An 18,054-nucleotide genomic window follows, 5' to 3' on the forward strand; every position below is an offset into this window, starting at 1 on the left:
CCCTTGAGGAATTGCTCCTGCTTTTCCAAGGCAGGTTACAAATGAAAACTAAAAAAAATCAATAAGCTCATTTATTTCCTTTTAACCAATCTCCATCGCTTGTGTCGTACACCCCCAAAACCAGGCTTTTTTGCCCCATTACTGCCTCTTGCAGCGCATCCTACATGCTCTCAGTACAGCTGACCCCTGACTTCCCGGCTGGCTTTCTAGGATCTGGAGAGCATCCCCAGATTCCTTTGGGCTTACTGCTGTGCCTCGCTGCTGCCTGCCCTGCCTGCAGCGCACTCCTCCCTGCCAGCTCCGCTGCCACCATTCCAGTTCTTGTGCTTCCACCAAGTGATTCACACCGGGAGTGGGAGGAATATTGCACAGGAGGAAGCCTCTATTTACAAATAAATATCCCGGTTATCAGGGCAGGGAAGGGAGGGGGAAGCAAGAACCAAGGGAACAACACAACCTTGCCTGCTCCAGGGTCGTCTCCCAGCTTGTTTTCCCTTTGGATGGCTGGAAAATGACTCACTGGTGCTGGCAGAAGGGATTGGTGGCCCTTTTGTGGGGGCAATAGGAAGCTTTGCCCATCTCCGCAGCCACCCTGGGAGAGGTGGTGGAGTTTGTTCTTCCCCGGTGACTCTGCCTCATGGTGCATGAGTGGATGGGTGCAAGGGTTGGGGTGGGAAGGCCAAGCCCCGAAGCGCTGTGGTCAAACACTTCCACGTGGATGGGAGCTGCACTGGAACACTTGGGATCTGGGGGTGAAACTCGGTGCTGGGGATACGGGGATCGGCAGCGTTGGGAACAAACAGCTCCCAGCCCCTTCAAAGAGCTGCTTTCAAGTGCTAAGGGGAGATGGTATCACCTGGGAACACCGGGGAGGCTCAAACCGCAGGGCTGGGAGCAGCTCCCGCAGGGACCTGGCTTAGCACCGGCACAGCTGCGGGGGGTCCCTGCACCGGGGGGGTCCATGGGGTCCTCTGCCCCATCTCAGGATGCTCCTAATGGGTCTGTCCGTGGGGAATGACCCTCCAAGCGCGATGCACTGCGGCCCTTTGGCCATGACCATGGTGTTGGTCCCCATCACCCCACCGGGATGTGCTGCCCCCCCCATCGACGGGAACCTGTGGATTTCGGGATGGGGGAGGCTGGGCTCAGCGGGCTGGGGGGCGAGGAAGGGGGGTCGGAACTGGGCCAGATGAAGGAATGTGCCTGTGGTCCGTGGGGCAATGGGTGCCCGGGGATGCACCGAGGGGCTGCCGTGAACCCCAGCCCGGGGGAAGCGGGGTTTGGATGGACCAAGAGTGATGGGACCGGTATGGACCAGTGGAAGGAGCCGTTGCCCATGGCAGGGGGTGAGCTTTGAGGTCCCTTTAACCCACCCCAGGCCGTGCCTCTATGGGGACACCGGGCGAACCGGACCCACTTTCGGGATGGGGGGGACACGACGCAAGAACCGAGCCCCATGGCACGGAGTGGGGGGGGGGGGGGGTCCCGCACCCCGGCAGCAGCGGTGGGGGGGGGCCGGGGGTGGCTCCGCCCCGGGGCCGCAGTGGCTGGCGGCGAGTCCGCGCCCATTTCCGCCGGCGCGGAGCCCGGCCCCTCGCCCCGCCGCGCTGCTGGGCACCGCCACCGGCCCCGCACCGGCCCCGCCGCCGCCTCCGGGCCTCGCTGCGGGCCTCGGCTCCCGGACGCACCGACAGCATGGCCGGAGAGGCGGCGGCCGCGCTGGCCATGGGTAGGTGCGGGAATGAGGGGGGGAAACCGGTACCCCCCGTACCCCGGGACTCCGGTACCCCGGGACTCCGGTGCCGCCGTACCCTGAGCGCCGACCGGCGGCTGAAGGCAGGGGTCGAGCTGCCACCAGCCCCGTTTGGGGTGGGATTGGAGGGAGGGGGGTGGCTGGGGCTGCGCTCCCCAAAACTTTCCCATCGGCTGGGACGGAGCCCCCCGCGCATCCCGCTGCAGCATCCCTATGGAGGATTGGAAGGGAAGGGGGTGATGAGTGCGGGGGGGTCACGCCGTGAATCGGTCGCTTAAATCCTCCCGAGTATTTGGCTGCGGTCCCTGCCGGAGTTCGTTACTGAACCGCTCCTCGCCTTCGCCACGACGTGGAAGTGCGGCCCCGGCGGGACAGGGAGCCCTCCGGTCCCGTCTGTTGGGGTTAGGGTAGAGGTAACGAACCACGGCGTGCTCGGGGCCGGCGGTGGAACGGAGGGGACGTTGTTTGCGCGCTGCGGAACGGGGTGAGGCGGTGGCAAGAGAGACCTGGGGGATGCTGCGATGGGACGGATCCAGACACGCTCCCCAGCCTGTAGATGGGGTCATTATAGACAGCGCGGACCCGGGGGTGGGTGCCGCTCGCTGGGATGTGTGTGATGGGAAGGGGACCCCAGGGCTGGGGCTGATGCGGGGCAGCACTCGCTGCGCTGTGGTTGGGGTTTTCCTGCTGCCCCAAGGGAGCGTGGTGCATTCCCAGCCTGTGTCTCCCGCAGCACCGGGGCTGGGGGACGAGGCAGCGCCAGCCCGGCGGGGAGAGGCTCCTTGAAGCACTTGGGCTCAGGAAAGTGCCCGGTCTTGGCCCCCCTCCAGCCCTTCTCCTCTCAGCGCTGCCGCTCTGGCTCTGGAACCGAGGTGCCTCCTTCCTTCATCCGCTCCTCCGGGGTGGCTCCGTCCCGAGCATCCCTCGCCGCAGGGGCCGGTGACTCCGGCAGCCCCATCCGTCCTCCGGAGGGTCCCATCAGCTCGCTCTGGGGATGCCAATGTCTCCCTCTGCTCCCTGCTCCTGTGGCTTTGGACCTCTCCAACCCATTTTAGGGGCTGAGCTGTGGATTTCCCACCTCAATCCCGCATCCAGATGGCTGCTCCCGGCCTCCAGCCTGGGATGGGTCCAAGCCACCCCAGATGCTGCGCAGGGAGAGGAGCCCTTTATAAACCACATCAAACCAGAAGCTCGGAGCATCCGCTTAAAGCACGAGGGAAAAGGGGAACCTCCTCAGCCCAGCGTCCGTTCACCTGACGGCTGCCAAGGGCTGGTCTGTGAAGCCAAGAGGAAAAGCAGAGCCAAGCGGATGAGGAGGGAAAACCTGGAGTAGGGAACAGAGCCCAGCAATAACAGGGAGCTCCTCATGAAGAATGGGGGTGAGGTTGAGCCCTTCACTGGTGGTTAATGTTGTGTTGGGGATGGAGCCGTGTTTGCCCATCAGCAAATTGGGTGAGTTGAGGGGGGCTTTGCTGGCTTCGGGAGGGGTGGCAAAGAGACCTTCCCAAAGCAAGGGGAACAGGGAATGGACAGGGATGGGGTTGGGGGCAGCGGCTTGGCCGGTGTGGCCACGCACGGAGTTTGGGATAAAGCCAGAGCAGTGCAGGATTTGATCTGTAAGGTTTGGGAAGAGAGAAGCCTGAGCACAGGGCTGGGATGGGACTGATGATGAACAAGCGGATGGACACAGCCCTGCGGCTGCGGGTCCCGGTTGGGCCGGTCACAAGGGTGCGGATGCTCCGTGTCTCCATAGCGTGGCCAGGGTCCCCATGCCGGCTCTTAGGAGCCCTTGGAGATGGAAGAGCGCTGGTGCTGTACCTGCAAGTGGAGGGAGGTTGGGAAGAGGCACCTCTGGAGCTGAGCAGGGTCCCGGCAGGAGGACGGAGAAGCTGGAATGCCGAAGGGGATGATAGAGCCGCCCAGTGACACAGGGATGAGCCATTTCCCACGTAACGCGTATGCGGAGATGCAATATCGGCACGAGCAGGAGGATGAAGCATCTTCCAGCCACGAGCTGCTGGTGGCAGCACAAAAAGGAAGGAAAACTGGGAAGAAACGGGATATTTCTGATTCAATTCCCATGGGAGGAAAAGGCCCGAGGGCTGCGGCAGCGTGGGGAAAGGAGCAATGGGGACCGATGGGGAGAAGCCGAAACAAGGGATGCTGCTGTGATAACAACTGGAGCTGCTGTGATAACAACTGGAGCTGCTGGTTGATGCTGAGCCTTGCTGGATGCGAACCCCAAGGGCTGGTTCATGCGCTGGTCTCTCACCCATCGCCTTTCTGCATGATTTGATTAACTCCAGGCTGGAAACTGGGTCAGACCCAGCGAAGGGGCTCTTGGCTTCATCCGGCTTCACCCGCCCTGCGGAAGCTTGGGGGGTCCCCAATCCGCTCTGTGCCCCCACAAAGGATGGCTCAGGGGGGCTGTTCTGAGCCTGCCTGGATCTGCAGCCCCTCGAGGTTGGGGTGCGTGGGCATTCCTGCCTGCAAAGGGCTTTTCTGCCTGCACAGCAGCAGCACTTCCAGCCCGGGCAGTGTTTAGGGGACTGATGGAGCGGTTGCATCAAGGCTGGATCCAGTCCCACTGCGCGGATGCGGGCAGGAGGAGCTATGCAGGCGGTGCTGCATGGAGCTATTAGATGAAAGAGCACATGGGCAGGCTGGTTCTGGCTGTAAAGCGCCCTTACAGGCACCATTGCATTCTCTTTTTACCAAAACCCATAAATCTTGGGGTGATTTTGGGTCGAACCCCCCAAGCTATCAACCAGGCTCGGCACAGGGACGTGGTCCAACTGACCCCATCTCTCTGTCCTCTCCTTAGGTGTGCTGCTCGCCGCATGCCATGCGCTGGAGAACACCACAGCAGACCAGAGCGGTGAGTTTGCCGATGGGATGGAGCCGGTGTGATCCCGGTGGGATTTATGGACCAGCCCGGGAACAGGCAGCAAAGCGCGGGTGTGGGTAAAGCATCCTCATGCCATGCATGTGCTGGATCAGCCGGATGGATGCTCTCGCATCCCGTCCACCTCCCTTGGGGATAACAGGTCTCCAGGTGGAATCCTGACCCTGTAGGTGCTTTATCCCTAAGGGAAAACTGGGAAGCAGGGCTCTGCGGTAGGTATTTCCCATGCTCTGTGTTCTGGGGGGCTGAATGAACCGTGGTCCCATTAACCATGGCTCCCACAGGGAAGCTGCCGGTGCCTGACGCCGGCTCCCGGCGGCACCGAGCCGGTCGCATCCCATAAAGCGGCTCATTCATGAAAGCAGCACAATGGGCAGCAGCAGCCAAGAGCCCTTCGCTTCCCCCGGCCCGGCACAGCGTGGGGGTTTGCCATCCATCGGGATGTGAGGCTCCGGAAAGGGCTGTTTGCAGGCAAGGGATGGAAAATCGTCCTTTTGGGGCTGGAAAATGGGATGGTTCAATGGCATCGGTTGGGAAGCGTTAAAGGAAATGGTGTTGCCACAGTGCTGGGAGGCTTCGGAGCAAAACCCTACGGCAGGGCAGGCACTGCTCAACCCCTTTCCCAATGGATTCGTGCCCAATGACGGGGGCTGGAGGAAAGGGGCTGCTCCAAGGGGTGCAGCACCAGTTTGGGATCACCTCATGGATGGGGACAGGGTCCGTGCAGGCTGCAGCATGGGGCTAAGGGGGGATGAAGCAGCTGCAATGTGGCCGGCAGCTGTGAATGCTCCAAGGCTTAATGCAAGCCAGGACACCCTGGAGCCAGCCCTGGATCCAGGGATGCACTGCCCTGGGCTGATGCTGTCCCCGCTGGTGCTACAAAGCCAGGGCATAGCCACCGCTACCAAGGCTGGGTGCAATGGTGGGCACTGGCAGCAGGGATGTGCAAAGCTGTGTTTAGGGCTTGGCTTTTGGGGTTAAAACCTCAAAAAGGGTTATTTTCATGGGATTAGTCAGGAGTCAGGGCAGCCCTGGGATAAAGCAACCCCTAAGGATGGAGGTGTTGGGGTTTTCTGCACCGAGGTGTGGATTTCAGCAGCGATGCAATACAGCAGCAATTCCCACCACGAAGCCCAAATCCCAGCTCCTGGCTCCACAAGGATGCTGCCACCACCTCCAACACCTCCAAACCTCCTCTCTCCCTGCTATTGGAGACAGGGACATCGGGAAACATCCCTGTCTGAGCCAACCCCGCTCCATCTTCCCTTGCTTCACCTCCTCGAAGACCCGGAAGCATTCGGCAGACGTGGGTTTAATTACCCCAGCCTGCCATAAATTCACGGCAACAGGAACTTGAGGTGGCTTTGAAACGACAGCGATCGGATGTGCTTTATACCCAGGCTAATCCGAAAGCAGGATATTTGTTTTCCGTCTCTGCTGCGGAGGATAATTCAAACCAGCGCGAGATATAATGGGAAACAGCATCCCAAAGCCACTGGTCCAGAGCTGCAGCCGGCTCTGGCATTATTTAACTCTCTCCTCCTCTGTTTTAAGCCTTAAGCTCTTTAGGAAATTCCTCTAGTGCCAGCGAGGCTTAGTTTCAGTCCTGCTTTAAGTAGGACCCATCTGAGCTCCTTTGGGTGATCCTGGCCAGGATGCAGCCGCTGAACCGCATCCCACTTTGCATCCCCAAAATAAACCCCTCCAGCCCTAAAACGGAGCTGGGGATGCCTGGAAATGCCCCATAATCCCATTTTTCCCCCTTGTTTTTGCTCCCAGCTCCGGGCCCGCCGGTGGCAGCAGCAGTGAGGTCGCACTTCAACGACTGTCCCGACTCTCACAGCCAGTTCTGCTTCCATGGGACCTGCCGGTTCCTGGTCCAGGAGGACAAGCCGGCGTGCGTGTAAGTGCTGGGAACACACTCCCGCAATCCAAATCCAAACGGGTCCTTTGTGTCTTCCCTTTGGGAAACCCCTAGAACTGGGGTTGAGCATGGATTTGCCAGGCTCTGATTGATGCTCTGGTCCTGGGGATGATGCTGATGCTCTTCCATCGGTGCAGGTGCCACTCGGGCTACGTGGGGACGCGGTGTGAGCACGCCGACCTCCTGGCCGTGGTGGCTGCCAACCAGAAGAAGCAGACCATCACCGCCTTGGTGGTGGTGTCGGTGGTGGCCTCGGCGCTGCTCATCGGGGTCTGCGTGCTCATACAGTGAGTACAAGGCGCTGGGGACCTCGGGGGGTGGGCTCAGCACCTTTCCCAGCCCATTCCAGGGCAGGATGCTGGGATGCAGGCACTGAGCATCCTCTTCTTGCTCCCTTGTAGCTGCTGCCGGCTGCGGAAGCACTGCCAATGGTGCCGGGCGCCCGGGGGAGGCCAGGAGAAGCCGGGTGGGCTCCTGAAAGGGGGAACCTCCTGTTGCCACACTGAGATGGGTAAGGGGACCGCGGGGCACCACGGTGGGACACCGGCTGCTGGTGTGTAACCGCGCTCCCCATCCCCTTCCCCGCAGGGGTCTGATGGAGCCCCTTGCCCAGGACAGCCCTCGCCGGGGACCAGCGCAGCATCTCTCCCCTGGTTCTCTCTTTCTTTCTCGGTTCGTTGGTTGGTTTTCCCCCTTCTTTTGCCTTTATTCCCCCTTTTCCCCCCACCATGGAAGACGACAAGAAGCGCCCCGGCACAAGATGCGTTCGGCAGCACCATAAGGATGCTGGCAGCAGCATCACCCTCTCCAAAGAGCCAAACCCAGCAGCGCGCAGCTGGGGTCTTTGGTTGGCTTTTGGGTTTGTTTTTTCTATTTCTCTGATTATTTTGGGTTTTTTTAACAGCAGAACCCCCCACCCCTGCAGGAGGGGGCTTTATTTTTCTATAAGGACAGAACCCCCTCGGCAGTCGCTCACTTTGGGGACAGAAATGAGCTTTTTATTAATAATCAAATGAACTTTAATCCTAGGAACCCTCGTCAGGCCGGTGCTCTAACCTCCCGGTGCAGCGTTTAATCCTCTCCATAGTCTTTTCTCGTAACCAACCCGAAGCTTTCATGGTTCATTTTGGTTTTGTTCTATTTTCAAGTCATGGTTACTCTCATGTCTTCTGTATATGTTGCACTGAAAGTTAATATTTAATGTTTTAATTTATTTTGTGTGGTTAAATTAATGTTGATTTCTATAATATGTTATTGTGATCGGCTGATCTTTTTTTTTTTTCCCCTAATACCTGGATTAGAGTTATTTAAGTGATATAAAGGACACTTTTTTCAGAAAACACGTGTTTCAAGGCTTTTTGGGGGGGATATTTGGCAAAGAAGATGCTGGCTACAAGGGGAGCATCCCCAGGGCGCGGGAGTGGTACCCTGGTGATGGGCTTAGCGCTGCTCCCCCTACATTTCCAGCCCGAACAGGGCAGCACTGATAACCTGGTGCTGGGTTCCCTGTGTTTCCAGCCCAAACTATGAGGTGAGGGAGGGGTGGAGGGATGGATGGATGGAGGGATGGATGGATGGAGGGATGTATGGATGGATGGAGGGATGGATGGATGGAGGGAGGGAGAGAGGGATGGAGGGAGGGATGGAGGGATGGAGGGAGGGATGGAGGGAGGGATGGAGGGAGGGATGGAGGGAGGGATGGAGGGAGGGATGGAGGGATGGATGGAGGGATGGAGGGAGGGATGGAGGAAGGGATGGAGGGATGGATGGAGGAAGGGATGGAGGGATGGATGGAGGGAGGGATGGATGGAGGGAGGGATGGATGGAGGGAGGGATGGATGGAGGGAGGGATTGAGAGAGGGATGGATGGAGGGATGGATGGATGGAGGGATGGATGGAGGGAGGGATGGATGGAGGGAGGGATGGATGGAGGGATGCCAGGATGAGGTTGATCCTGTTCCTGCTGCTTGGGGAGCAGGGTTGGGAGGGGTCCATCTTAACACCAGACTCCGGAGCTCCCAGTGAGGACCCTCTCCAGGGAGATACCCCCAGTACAGGACCAGGAGGTGCTGTTGGGGGGCCCCATGGGCAGCCGGGTGCTGTGCGGGGCGTGCGCACCCGCTGCTGTGCACATCCAACAGCCCAGCTGCTGTGCAGCTGCCGCAGCGGATACAGGCACGGGGGGGGCGATGCTTCCCCCGCCGTGGACCCGCGGCCACCCCGCTCCGTGCAAGGTGCCCGTGCCCGTGGCAGGGGTGGGACCGGACGAGCCGAGCGCTGCCGCCGGTGCCTGCGCTGCGCGGCCCCGCTCCGGGCCCGCCCCCGGGGCGGTGTCAGCGCTCGGCCGGGCCGGGCCGCGATGGCGGAGGCGGCGCAGGGCCGGGTGCAGGCGGCGGTGGAGAGCGCGGTGCAGGAGCTGGAGCGGGAGCGCATCCGCGGCCTGCAGGTACCGGGGGGGACCGGGCAGGGCCGAGGGGGAGCGGGACCGGGCCCCGCGGTGGAGCCGCTGCCGCCCCCCCCATGCCCCATGTGTGTGAGCACGAGTGCGGCCGGGGCAGCGTCCGACCCCCTCCAGTGCGTGCCGTGAGCCCCCATTGCTCTGTGTCCCCCATCACATCCTGTGCCCCCATTGCCCTGCATCCCCCCCATCACACCGTGTGCCCCACACCCTGCGCTGTGCAAGCGCTGTGCCCCCCAGCAAACCCGTCCTGTGTCCCCTACACATTGACCTGTACTTGCCTCTGCGTGTGTTGTGCCCGCACACATTGCCCTGTGCCCCACATTGCGTCTCCTGTGCCCCTCCAACACACCCTGTGCCCCCCGAATGCGCACGCTGTGCCCCCACACATTGCCCTGTGGCCCCCAGCATGTCCTGTGTCCCCTATACCTGCCCCATGCTCCCCCAAGTGCATCTCCTGTGCCCCCATTGCCCTGTACCCCCCCATTACACCCTGTTTCCCCCATTGCCCTGTATCCCCCATCACACCCTGTGCCCCCATTGCCCTGTATCCCCCATCACACCCTGTGCCCCCATTGCCCTGTATCCCCCATCACACCCTGTGCCCCCATTGCCCTGTATCCCCCATCACACCCTGTGCCTCCATTGCCCTGCACCCCCATGTCCCCCCCAGCTGCATGCACAGGGCTCTCCCCCCAAGGTTTTGGGTGTCCCCACTCACCCCACATCCCCCCAGGGCACCATGTTCCGGTGCAGCGCCCGGTGCTGCGAGGACAGCACGGCCTCCATGCAGCAGGTCCAGCGCTGCATCGAGCGCTGCCACGCGCCCCTCGCCCAGGCGCAGGCCATCGTCACCGCCGAGCTTGAGAGCTTCCAGGTGAGGGCAGGATGGGACAACGCGCACTGGGACGGGGTGCAGGGGATGCACCGGTACCCACTGACCCCGTGACGTGTGTCCCCAGGACCGCCTGAGCCGCTGCACGCTGCATTGCAATGACAAGGCGAAGGATGCTCTGGATGCAGGGACAGCAGAGACGAGGGTGCACGGGCAGCTCGACGCCTGCCTGGCTGCGTGCGGTGACGACCACCTCCGCCTCGTGCCCGCCATGGCCAAGAAGATGAAGGACAGCCTGGGGGCCCTCCAGCAGTGATGGGGCCCCCCCGCACCCCGCGCTCATTAAAGGCGAGGAGCCACGCTGCTGCCACCCGCGGGTGCTGCGGGGTCGGGGTGCGGGTGCTGCGGGGTGATGCTTGCGCGGGGCGGCCCCTGCTCATGTGCTCTATGGGGTGGTGCTTGTGCGCGTGCACCGGTGGCAACGGGACAGGGGTGATGGGTTCAGGCTTAAAGGGGAGGTTCAGGTTGGAGATAAGGCAGAAGCTCTTCCCTGTGAGGGTGCTGAGGCGCTGGCACAGGGTGCCCAGAGAAGCTGTGGCTGCCCCATCCCTGGCAGTGTTCAAGGCCAGGTTGGACACAGGGGCTTGGAGCAAGCTGCTCCAGTGGAAGGTGTCCCTGCTCGTGGCAGGGGTTGGAGCTGGAGGAGCTTTAGGGTCCCTTCCAACCCAAACCAGGCTGGGATGCTGTGGTTCTCTGCAGCGCATGGGCTGATGTGCAGCCAGATGTGCTGCGGGCTGGGGAGGGGGGACTGCAGATGTGCCCTGTGTGTGCAGCCCCTGCGTGTGTGCACAGCGTGGGGTGACCCCGGCGTACGTGCAAGGTGTGAGGCAGCCCTGCAAGGGTGCAAGGCACAAGGTGCATGCAGGGCACAAGGTGTGTGTACAGTGCAGGGCCACCCTGCACGAGTGCAGTGCACAGCATGGGGTGACCCCTGTGCATGTGCAAGGCCTCGGGTGACCCCCGTTGTGCACACACGCGTACACACACACACTCATGCAGATGTGCATATGCGTGCACACACATGTTCACACGTGCACACACGTTCACACGCACACACATGTTCACACATGCACACACATTCATATGTGCACACACGTTCACATGTGTACATGTGCATTCTCACATGCATGCACATGTTCACACGTGCGCACACATGTTCTCACCTGCACACACGTTCTCACATGCACACACATTCACGTGTTCAGACACACGTTCACACATGTACACATGTTCTCACGTGCATACATGTTCATATGTGCACACACGTTCACATGTGCACACACGTTCTCACATGCACACACATTCACACACATGTTCACACGTGCACAGTGTTTTCATATGCACACACATGTTCACACATGTGTGCACATGTTCACATGCACACACATGTTCACATGCACACACATGTTCACACGTGCACACACATGCACACATTCACACGTGCACACGGGGCCGTGCGGGAGGCGCATGTCGGCCGTGCCGCCGTATTTCCCCATGTAGCCTCGCACTCTCGCGCTTTGCTGCTCCTACCGCGCAGCCGGGCTGCGCTGCTGCTCGGGGCAGTACGGTAGCGGCCCCGCGGGCGGTGATTGGCTGCCGGGGAGGCGCGAGGAGCGGCGGGAAGGCAGGGCGGAAGTGGGAGGGGGGACGAAAGCGCGGCTGCCATTGGCTAGCGGGGGAGCGGTGGGGTTCGCGGCGCGGTGACGTCAGAGCGCGGCGCGAGCGGCAGCGTGAGGGGAGCGGGGTCTGCGGAGCCGCCATGAGCAAAGCGCACCCGCCCGAGCTGAAGAAGTGCGGCCGGGAGCGGGGCCGGGGCAGGGAGCGGGGCCGGGAGGCGATGGGGGAACCGGGAGGGGACGTACAAACGGGGCCCGCCGCGATCCGCTGCCCGCCGGTGTCCCGGCGTGCACCGCGGGCGCCCCGGTGTCATGGCGGCGGGGATGGGGTGCGGTGATGGCGGTGTTCTCCTGCGCTCACCCGCCGCCCTTCTCTCGTTGCAGGTTCATGGACAAGAAGCTGTCATGTGAGTCCCGGAGCTGCTCCCGGCCCCGAGCCGTCGTTGCCGCGGGTGTCGGCGGGGTAAAGGGGCTGCGCGGCCGCGGGAGGAAGGGGGGCGGTCGTGGTGCCCCCCCTCATGGTTCGCTGTAGTGGGGAACGTGGGCTGGTGCTGCTGCTCAGCGAGGGCCGGAGTGGGCCCTGACTGGTTTCAGCCTTCAAAACCCATTCATTTGGATCAATATCGATTTATAATTCGGACTCTTCTTCCAAATCCGTTCATTTGGGTCAGTATTAATTTAAAATTCACGCTCCTAAACTCTTAAAATGGTCTTCTTGTAATGTTGGACGTGAAAAGGAAGATTCTGCTTCCCAAAAGGGTGCTCAGGCATTGGAAGAGGCTGCCCAGGGCAGGGCTGGAGTCACCATCCCTGGAAGTGTTCACACACCGTGGAGATGAGGCCTCAGTGCCGTGGGTTAGTGGTGGCCTTGGCAGTGCTGGGAATGGTTGGACTGGATGAGCTTAAAGCTCCTTTCCAACCTGGTTGATTCTTTGATGTTCTAAATGCCTCTGATTAACAATAGAGCCTCCCTCCCTGCGGCCCCACTCCATTTCAAAGCCACACTTCTGGTGAGAAAACATGGAATTGTCGTATCCAGCACCTTTCTCTTCTCTAATTGTGCTCCCAATTTCTCATAGTGAAGTTAAATGGTGGCCGACACGTCCAAGGGATCCTACGGGGGTTTGATCCCTTCATGAACCTGGTCATTGATGAGTGCGTGGAGATGGCACCAGGCGGACAGCAGAACAACATTGGCATGGTGGTGAGTGCTGTGGGAAGGGCACGCTCAGCCTGTAGCTGGTACGTGGAAAACAACCTGGATTTCAACAGCATGGAATAGCCTATGAGGTTTTCAATTTAAATCATTCAGTGTTCATCTACTGGGGAGGAAAATCCATGTGAATTTTTGGTGCAGCATCAGCTTTTTGGGATAATAAATGGGAGGGAGGGTGCTGAGTGTGCTGCATCTCACTAGTCGCTCTGAACTTCTGCTGTTAGGTAATAAGAGGAAACAGCATCATCATGCTGGAAGCATTGGAACGAGTATAGCACCAGGGAAACCCTCGTTGTTACCAGCTGGAACCAGCCCTGACCCACCTGATCTCTTTACTCCTTGAATCTGCCATGAAGCACCCTGAGCATAAACTTATTTTTGTTTTGTTAAATAAATTTTGTAATGGTTGACATAAATTAAGTCGTACTTTATGTTTTGGGGGGTGTAATGGGGCAGCTGAAGCCTTGCTGGCTCTTGGGATGGATGTTCTACATTCAAACACAGGGAAAGCTCTCAGGAGGTGGAATTTATTGAAGCAAGTGTGAAATCGGTGCTACTTTTGATGGCCATCCCCTTCTTGTTTCAGAAACAAGCTACAACACCGTGTCATGTATGTTCAGGGGTTATTTGGCTCTGAATCAGCAGGCAAATGGTAACATTCTCCTTGGTGAAGAGTGGTGTGGAGTATTTGTGCCAAGCTGGGCTGCCTGAAAGCAGGAATTTTCTTGAAATCATGGTATTTACTCTTTCTTCTGCACCATGGATGGGTGGTGCAGGAACCAAAGCCTGCAGGAGCTGACTGGGACTGGAGAAACCTTTCTATCATTCTCCCAAATGGGTCAAAATTAAGTCTTTTGGATTTATTTTTCGTGAGCAAAGGTGTTTCCACATACAGGTCCTTAGAGGCAGAAATCATCTTTTTTTACCACTGTGTTTTTAATTCAATTTAAGTTTAATACAAGGTGTCAAGTGCTTTCTCCAGCACCACTAAGGATGCCATTTGTAAGGGCAATATTCAGACACAGTTAAGGTATGGCAGCATTCTTAGAGGCAGTTATGGGACACAGACCTTCTCATCTAAATCATTAATGCTTTTAACCCTTAATAAAACAAAGCACAGGGGTGGTTTTGACTACTTACAACCCATTTTGGCAACTCATGTCCTCCCAGCAGACCAATCCCCCCAACCCATAAGGCTCCAGTACTTGTTCTGGAAGCAAATTAAGAACACAGCCCTGATTTCCACCACACTAATAGAAATAACTTGAGAAACCCTTCACAAATAGCTGAGGTGGAGAGATTTACAGTCAAGAAGTTGACATTCCCTCTCTGAAATACTTGGGAGAGGGAAGGTGATGTGCCTTAATCGCAGTAATCACAGTGATGCAGATCCTGAGTGGACTTCTTACCATGGAGGGCGTTTTGGGGTCAATATGGCGTTTAAAACTACTTTAATCTCACACAGGGATAGATGGAGTTTTCCCAATGAAGGGCCAGAGGAATTTGCTTGAGGAAGGGCCAGCTCACATGGGAAAGCTTGCTCTGTCATCCTAGTCCATCTTGAGCTGGCTGCACATCCCCTCTTAGGGGCTAAGAGAAGAGTTAATCAATCCTTAGCTCTAATTGTGGTTAAACAGCTACAGTACACGATCTGTATCTTCAGATGCTTCCAGCCATTGGCTCTGTGTGGCTCAAAGCTCCGTTTTCAGCTTCTCATGCAAACCCTCCTGGTCAATCCTGTCGGTGTTGCCGTACCACCGGTGGTAAGCCAGCAGGGCAGTGTTTTTGGCAGCGATGGCGCTCATCTCCATGGCACTGGCTGCCCACTCGATGCCGTTCAGGTAGTAGATGTTGTCATGGAGGATGACAGGAGGACACCTCTGAAGGGGGCTGTAGTGGGGGTAGGCCAACCACGTCTTCACCTTGACAGAGTCATAGGAGGAGAAGAGCAGGTTAAGCTGCTCTTTGGTGAGCACCTCCTTGGAGAACACCTTCCAGATGGCTGACTGTGAGGCCAGCTTTCCCTTACTACCTCCATCCTCCACGGGAGACACCACCCCCAAGCTACTGAAGAATAGGTTGGGGTTCTCCATAGTGAAGATGGCACCCAAATTAAAAGCCTCTGGATCCTGGTAACCAAAGAAAGAGGCGTTCACTCGTCCATGCACAAACGTTGCCACAGTCTTGTGGTAAGGGTTTGGGAACTCGGGGACAGGAGGGTCGAAGTTCTTGAAGGTGATGTTGGCCATTTTGTGGCTGAGCGGAGCAGCGATGACAACGATGTCATATGTGTCCCCTGTCAGTCCTGATGTAGTGTTGTACGTCACCTGGTAGAGCTTTACGGGGTCCCCTGGGGGAGAAGAGCTCTGTTAGCCCTCTCTATGGCTGAAGGGAATCCTGTTTGTCCCTTTAAAAACCATCATTCCTTTAAAATGCCACACATTCAGGCTAATGATGCCTTGCTGCAGGCTGAAGTAGCTGTATAAATTAGTACCAGCTTAGCTGTGGGAGGGTGGCGAGATGGGACTTTGAGCAGAGCCCTAATTTCATCTTAAAATAACCCCAAAAAAAGCCCAATCTGTTGGTTTGGTTTGCCAAGAGCAGTGATGGAGGCCAACACCACTCTCCAGCTGCTGGAATAAGCCATTCCCATTCTCACCAAAGGGAAAGCAAACCCAACTCACCTGCAGGCCTGGGTCTGACTTTTGGCTCTATAGATAACACTGTACCAGAGATAACTTCAGCTTTGGAGGCGTAGAGAAGACCAGTGCAGACAAGTTTGTTCCCACCTTTTACTGACCAAAGGCCCGATTCCACCCCTGCCAGAGAAACAGCACCTACAAAGGAAACCACAATCATTAGTCATTCATTTGATGTAGTTCTGTGGAGGGAGCACTTAAAACAGTGGACAATGAGGAGGGAAAACATCCTTTTGGGGCACAGGGGTTGCTGAAGGCCAGGGCTAAGCAGGTTGCAAGCACTTTGTCGGATTGAAGCAGTACCCCAGCTCAGGGAGCTGGAATCCCACGGCCATGAAGAGCACCAGGACCCCAGGACTGGGATACGGGGTGGGATTCCAGCCACATTGGAAGCTTAACCTATGAAACACTCACCTACAAAGCCATTGATGTTGACACCTTGCCCATAATTGCCTCTCATGGCTGGACAAACCACCTCATTTATGAATTTACGGGAGAAGCCAGCTTTCTGCATGGCTTCATCGATGGTTTGGTTCAGCATCTGGATGAAGTCGTTCCCTCCCAGGGCATGAAGCAGGTGCTCGTTGCTGCTGAAGGCATAGTCATGCATCTGGTAGCGATAGATCCTTTAATCAGAGACAAGAAATTAGTGTCCAGTTGCTGTTAGTTACCTTTGTTGAAGCTGTGGAGGATCTCACAATGCAGCTCCTGAAAGCCTGCATGGAACAGCAGGGCTTGTCCTTCCAGCCAAGCCTTAGCCTAAGTAGACCTGGACCTTCATTATTCATTTCCTGATCTTTCCTAACAAAATCCCTTTGTGCACACGTAGGAATTTCATTCCCTTTAGCACCCAGGTGCCAGAGCATTGGCACATCCCACATCCAATGCACGTTCCCATCTCTTGTTATTGCTGTTTGAAGATGACAGACCTTTTTCCTTAGAAAACTGATCGATGATGGAGAAAGGGCACCAGAGGCTCCTTTCTCAACACCAATCTCTACAGCTCAGTAGCAGGTTTCACCCATCTCCTGCAGCCTTCATCCCTAGCAGGGTCCAGACCTACCTCATGAACTTGTCCAGGATGTCCTCCACCCACATGTACATCCGTAGGGGGTTGAGCCCGTAGTGCCAGAGCAGCTTGAAGAGGTTGATGATGTACCAGTTGCTCTCCTCGAACACAAACTCCTCCCCGTTATAAACCCCTGCGAGGCTGCCGTGTCCTGGGGCAACCGAAAGGCCTCGAGGAGAAAACATCATTTACTGAGAGGTAGAGCTTGTGCCATAGAAACATGGAATGGGTTGAGGTAGAAAGGGCCTTAAAGCTCATCCAGTTCCAACCCCCTGCCACGGGCAAGGACACCTTCCACTGGAGCAGGGTGCTCCAAGGCCCTGGGTCCAACCTGGCCTTGAACACTGCCAGGATGGTGTGAAGCTAAACCCTATTGCACCTTGATTCTAGCTCTGTGTTGATAAGGGTGAGCAATTGAAGACTGCATCCCTGAGAAAGGGGAATTAATTCTTGACCAGGAGCCAAGCAGTTATTTGCAGTGACTTTTGGACCTTTATGATGGGTTTAATGCATTGCCATGGGGGAGAAGGTGTATCATTTCCGTTGGGATATGGGTGTCCTTTTCCCTGGGTGGAAACTGGGGTACCACAGGGGGATATGGGGGAGAAGGCTGTGAGAGGCTACTGGGAAAGGGGTATCAGGGAAGGATACTGAGGGGGATATATGGGGGAAAGATATAAGGGAAGGATATGGGGGGGATATATGGAGAAAGGATATGAGAGAAGGAAAGTGGGGGGATATGAGGGAAGGATATTGGGGGGTATTGGACAAGGATACTGGGGGTATGAGTAAGACTATTGGGAGAAGGATACTGGGGGGATATAAGGGAAGGCTATTGGGGGACATGGGGGAAGGATAAGGGGGGATATTGAGGGGGATAGTGGAGAAGGCTATTGGGGAAGGGAGGACATGTTGGGGACACACTGTGGAAGGAAGGGGAACAACCCAGGCGTGCTCTTTATGGGGATGTGCCCCCATCAGAGCAGATCTGGACACAGCGCATCCCTACGGGGTGCGTGTAGCGCTGCTGGGGTCCCCACTCACCCAGCTCCTTCACGAAGTGCTTCATGTGCAGGTTGAGCGGGTGCAGGACGGACCCCCCCGCCTCATAGCCGGCGCCCTCCACCTCCAGCGTGGCCAAGCGGCCCCCGACCACCGCCTTCTCCAGCACCTCCACCCGCACGCTCCTCCCGAACTTCTGCCGCAAGAAGTACGCGGAGGCCGCGCCTCCGATCCCGCCGCCGACCACGGCTGCAAGAACGGGCACGGGCCGTCAGCGCGGCCCCTCACAGCCCGCCCCGCGGCCCCCTCGGCCCTTCCCCGCTGTACCGATCCTGCCGGGGGCATCGCGCTGCCGCCCGAGGCCAGACACGGGCGGGCAGAGAGCGGCGAGGAGCAGCAGTAAGCGCAGGGCTGGCATGGCGGAGCTGGGCTCAGCACCGCCCCGTCAGCGCGTCCCGGCGGAGGGCGGGCCGTGAGGCCGGGCGGCCATGAGGGAGAGCGGCGAAACTCCGCCAGC

At 58.0% G+C, this 18,054-nt stretch overlaps 4 protein-coding genes across 5 annotated transcripts; 3 read left to right on the forward strand and 1 right to left on the reverse strand.

Moving 5' to 3' along the window:
- Positions 1-1,695: 1,695 nt before the first annotated feature.
- TGFA (transforming growth factor alpha) lies at positions 1,696-7,143 on the forward strand (the record flags this gene model as incomplete). The annotated part of the gene is made up of 5 exons (XM_080634493.1): positions 1,696-1,729; positions 4,578-4,631; positions 6,438-6,561; positions 6,720-6,869; positions 6,984-7,143. 5 exons carry the CDS (start codon positions 1,696-1,698, stop codon positions 7,141-7,143), a joined length of 522 nt encoding a protein of 173 aa, XP_080490619.1.
- A 1,798-nt stretch (positions 7,144-8,941) lies between these two features.
- FAM136A (family with sequence similarity 136 member A) lies at positions 8,942-10,191 on the forward strand (the record flags this gene model as incomplete). The annotated part of the gene is made up of 3 exons (XM_080634427.1): positions 8,942-9,028; positions 9,777-9,917; positions 10,003-10,191. 3 exons carry the CDS (start codon positions 8,942-8,944, stop codon positions 10,189-10,191), a joined length of 417 nt encoding a protein of 138 aa, XP_080490553.1.
- A 1,406-nt stretch (positions 10,192-11,597) lies between these two features.
- SNRPG (small nuclear ribonucleoprotein polypeptide G) lies at positions 11,598-13,177 on the forward strand. 2 transcript variants are annotated; one of them, XM_080634454.1, is made up of 4 exons: positions 11,598-11,726; positions 11,936-11,958; positions 12,631-12,755; positions 12,992-13,177. In XM_080634454.1, exons 1-4 carry the CDS (start codon positions 11,695-11,697, stop codon positions 13,040-13,042), a joined length of 231 nt encoding a protein of 76 aa, XP_080490580.1. In that variant the 5' UTR covers positions 11,598-11,694; the 3' UTR covers positions 13,043-13,177. The 2 variants fall into 2 exon arrangements, with proteins under 2 accessions (XP_080490580.1, XP_080490579.1); XM_080634453.1 differs by lacking the exon at positions 11,598-11,726 and having other exon boundaries at positions 11,870-11,958.
- A 518-nt stretch (positions 13,178-13,695) lies between these two features.
- On the reverse strand, positions 13,696-17,955 carry PCYOX1 (prenylcysteine oxidase 1; the record flags this gene model as incomplete). The annotated part of the gene is made up of 6 exons (XM_080634464.1): positions 13,696-15,117; positions 15,452-15,604; positions 15,881-16,092; positions 16,530-16,704; positions 17,580-17,786; positions 17,865-17,955. The coding sequence occupies 6 exons, from the start codon at positions 17,953-17,955 to the stop codon at positions 14,459-14,461; spliced, it is 1,497 nt and encodes a 498-aa protein (XP_080490590.1). The 3' UTR covers positions 13,696-14,458.
- Positions 17,956-18,054: the final 99 nt, after the last annotated feature.

Source organism: Psittacula echo (genome assembly GCF_963264785.1).
Source record: "Psittacula echo genome assembly, chromosome: 25".
In the NCBI taxonomy this organism is placed as follows: Eukaryota; Metazoa; Chordata; class Aves; order Psittaciformes; family Psittacidae; genus Psittacula; species Psittacula echo.

Coding starts and splice junctions, on each gene's coding strand:
- SNRPG (XM_080634453.1), top strand. CDS start 11,889: ATGGCGGTGTTCTCCTGCGCTCACCCGCCGCCCTTCTCTCGTTGCAGG. Junction 11,959..12,630: donor CATGGACAAGAAGCTGTCAT/GTGAGTCCCGGA, acceptor AATTTCTCATAG/TGAAGTTAAATGGTGGCCGA. Junction 12,756..12,991: donor AGAACAACATTGGCATGGTG/GTGAGTGCTGTG, acceptor TTCTGCTGTTAG/GTAATAAGAGGAAACAGCAT.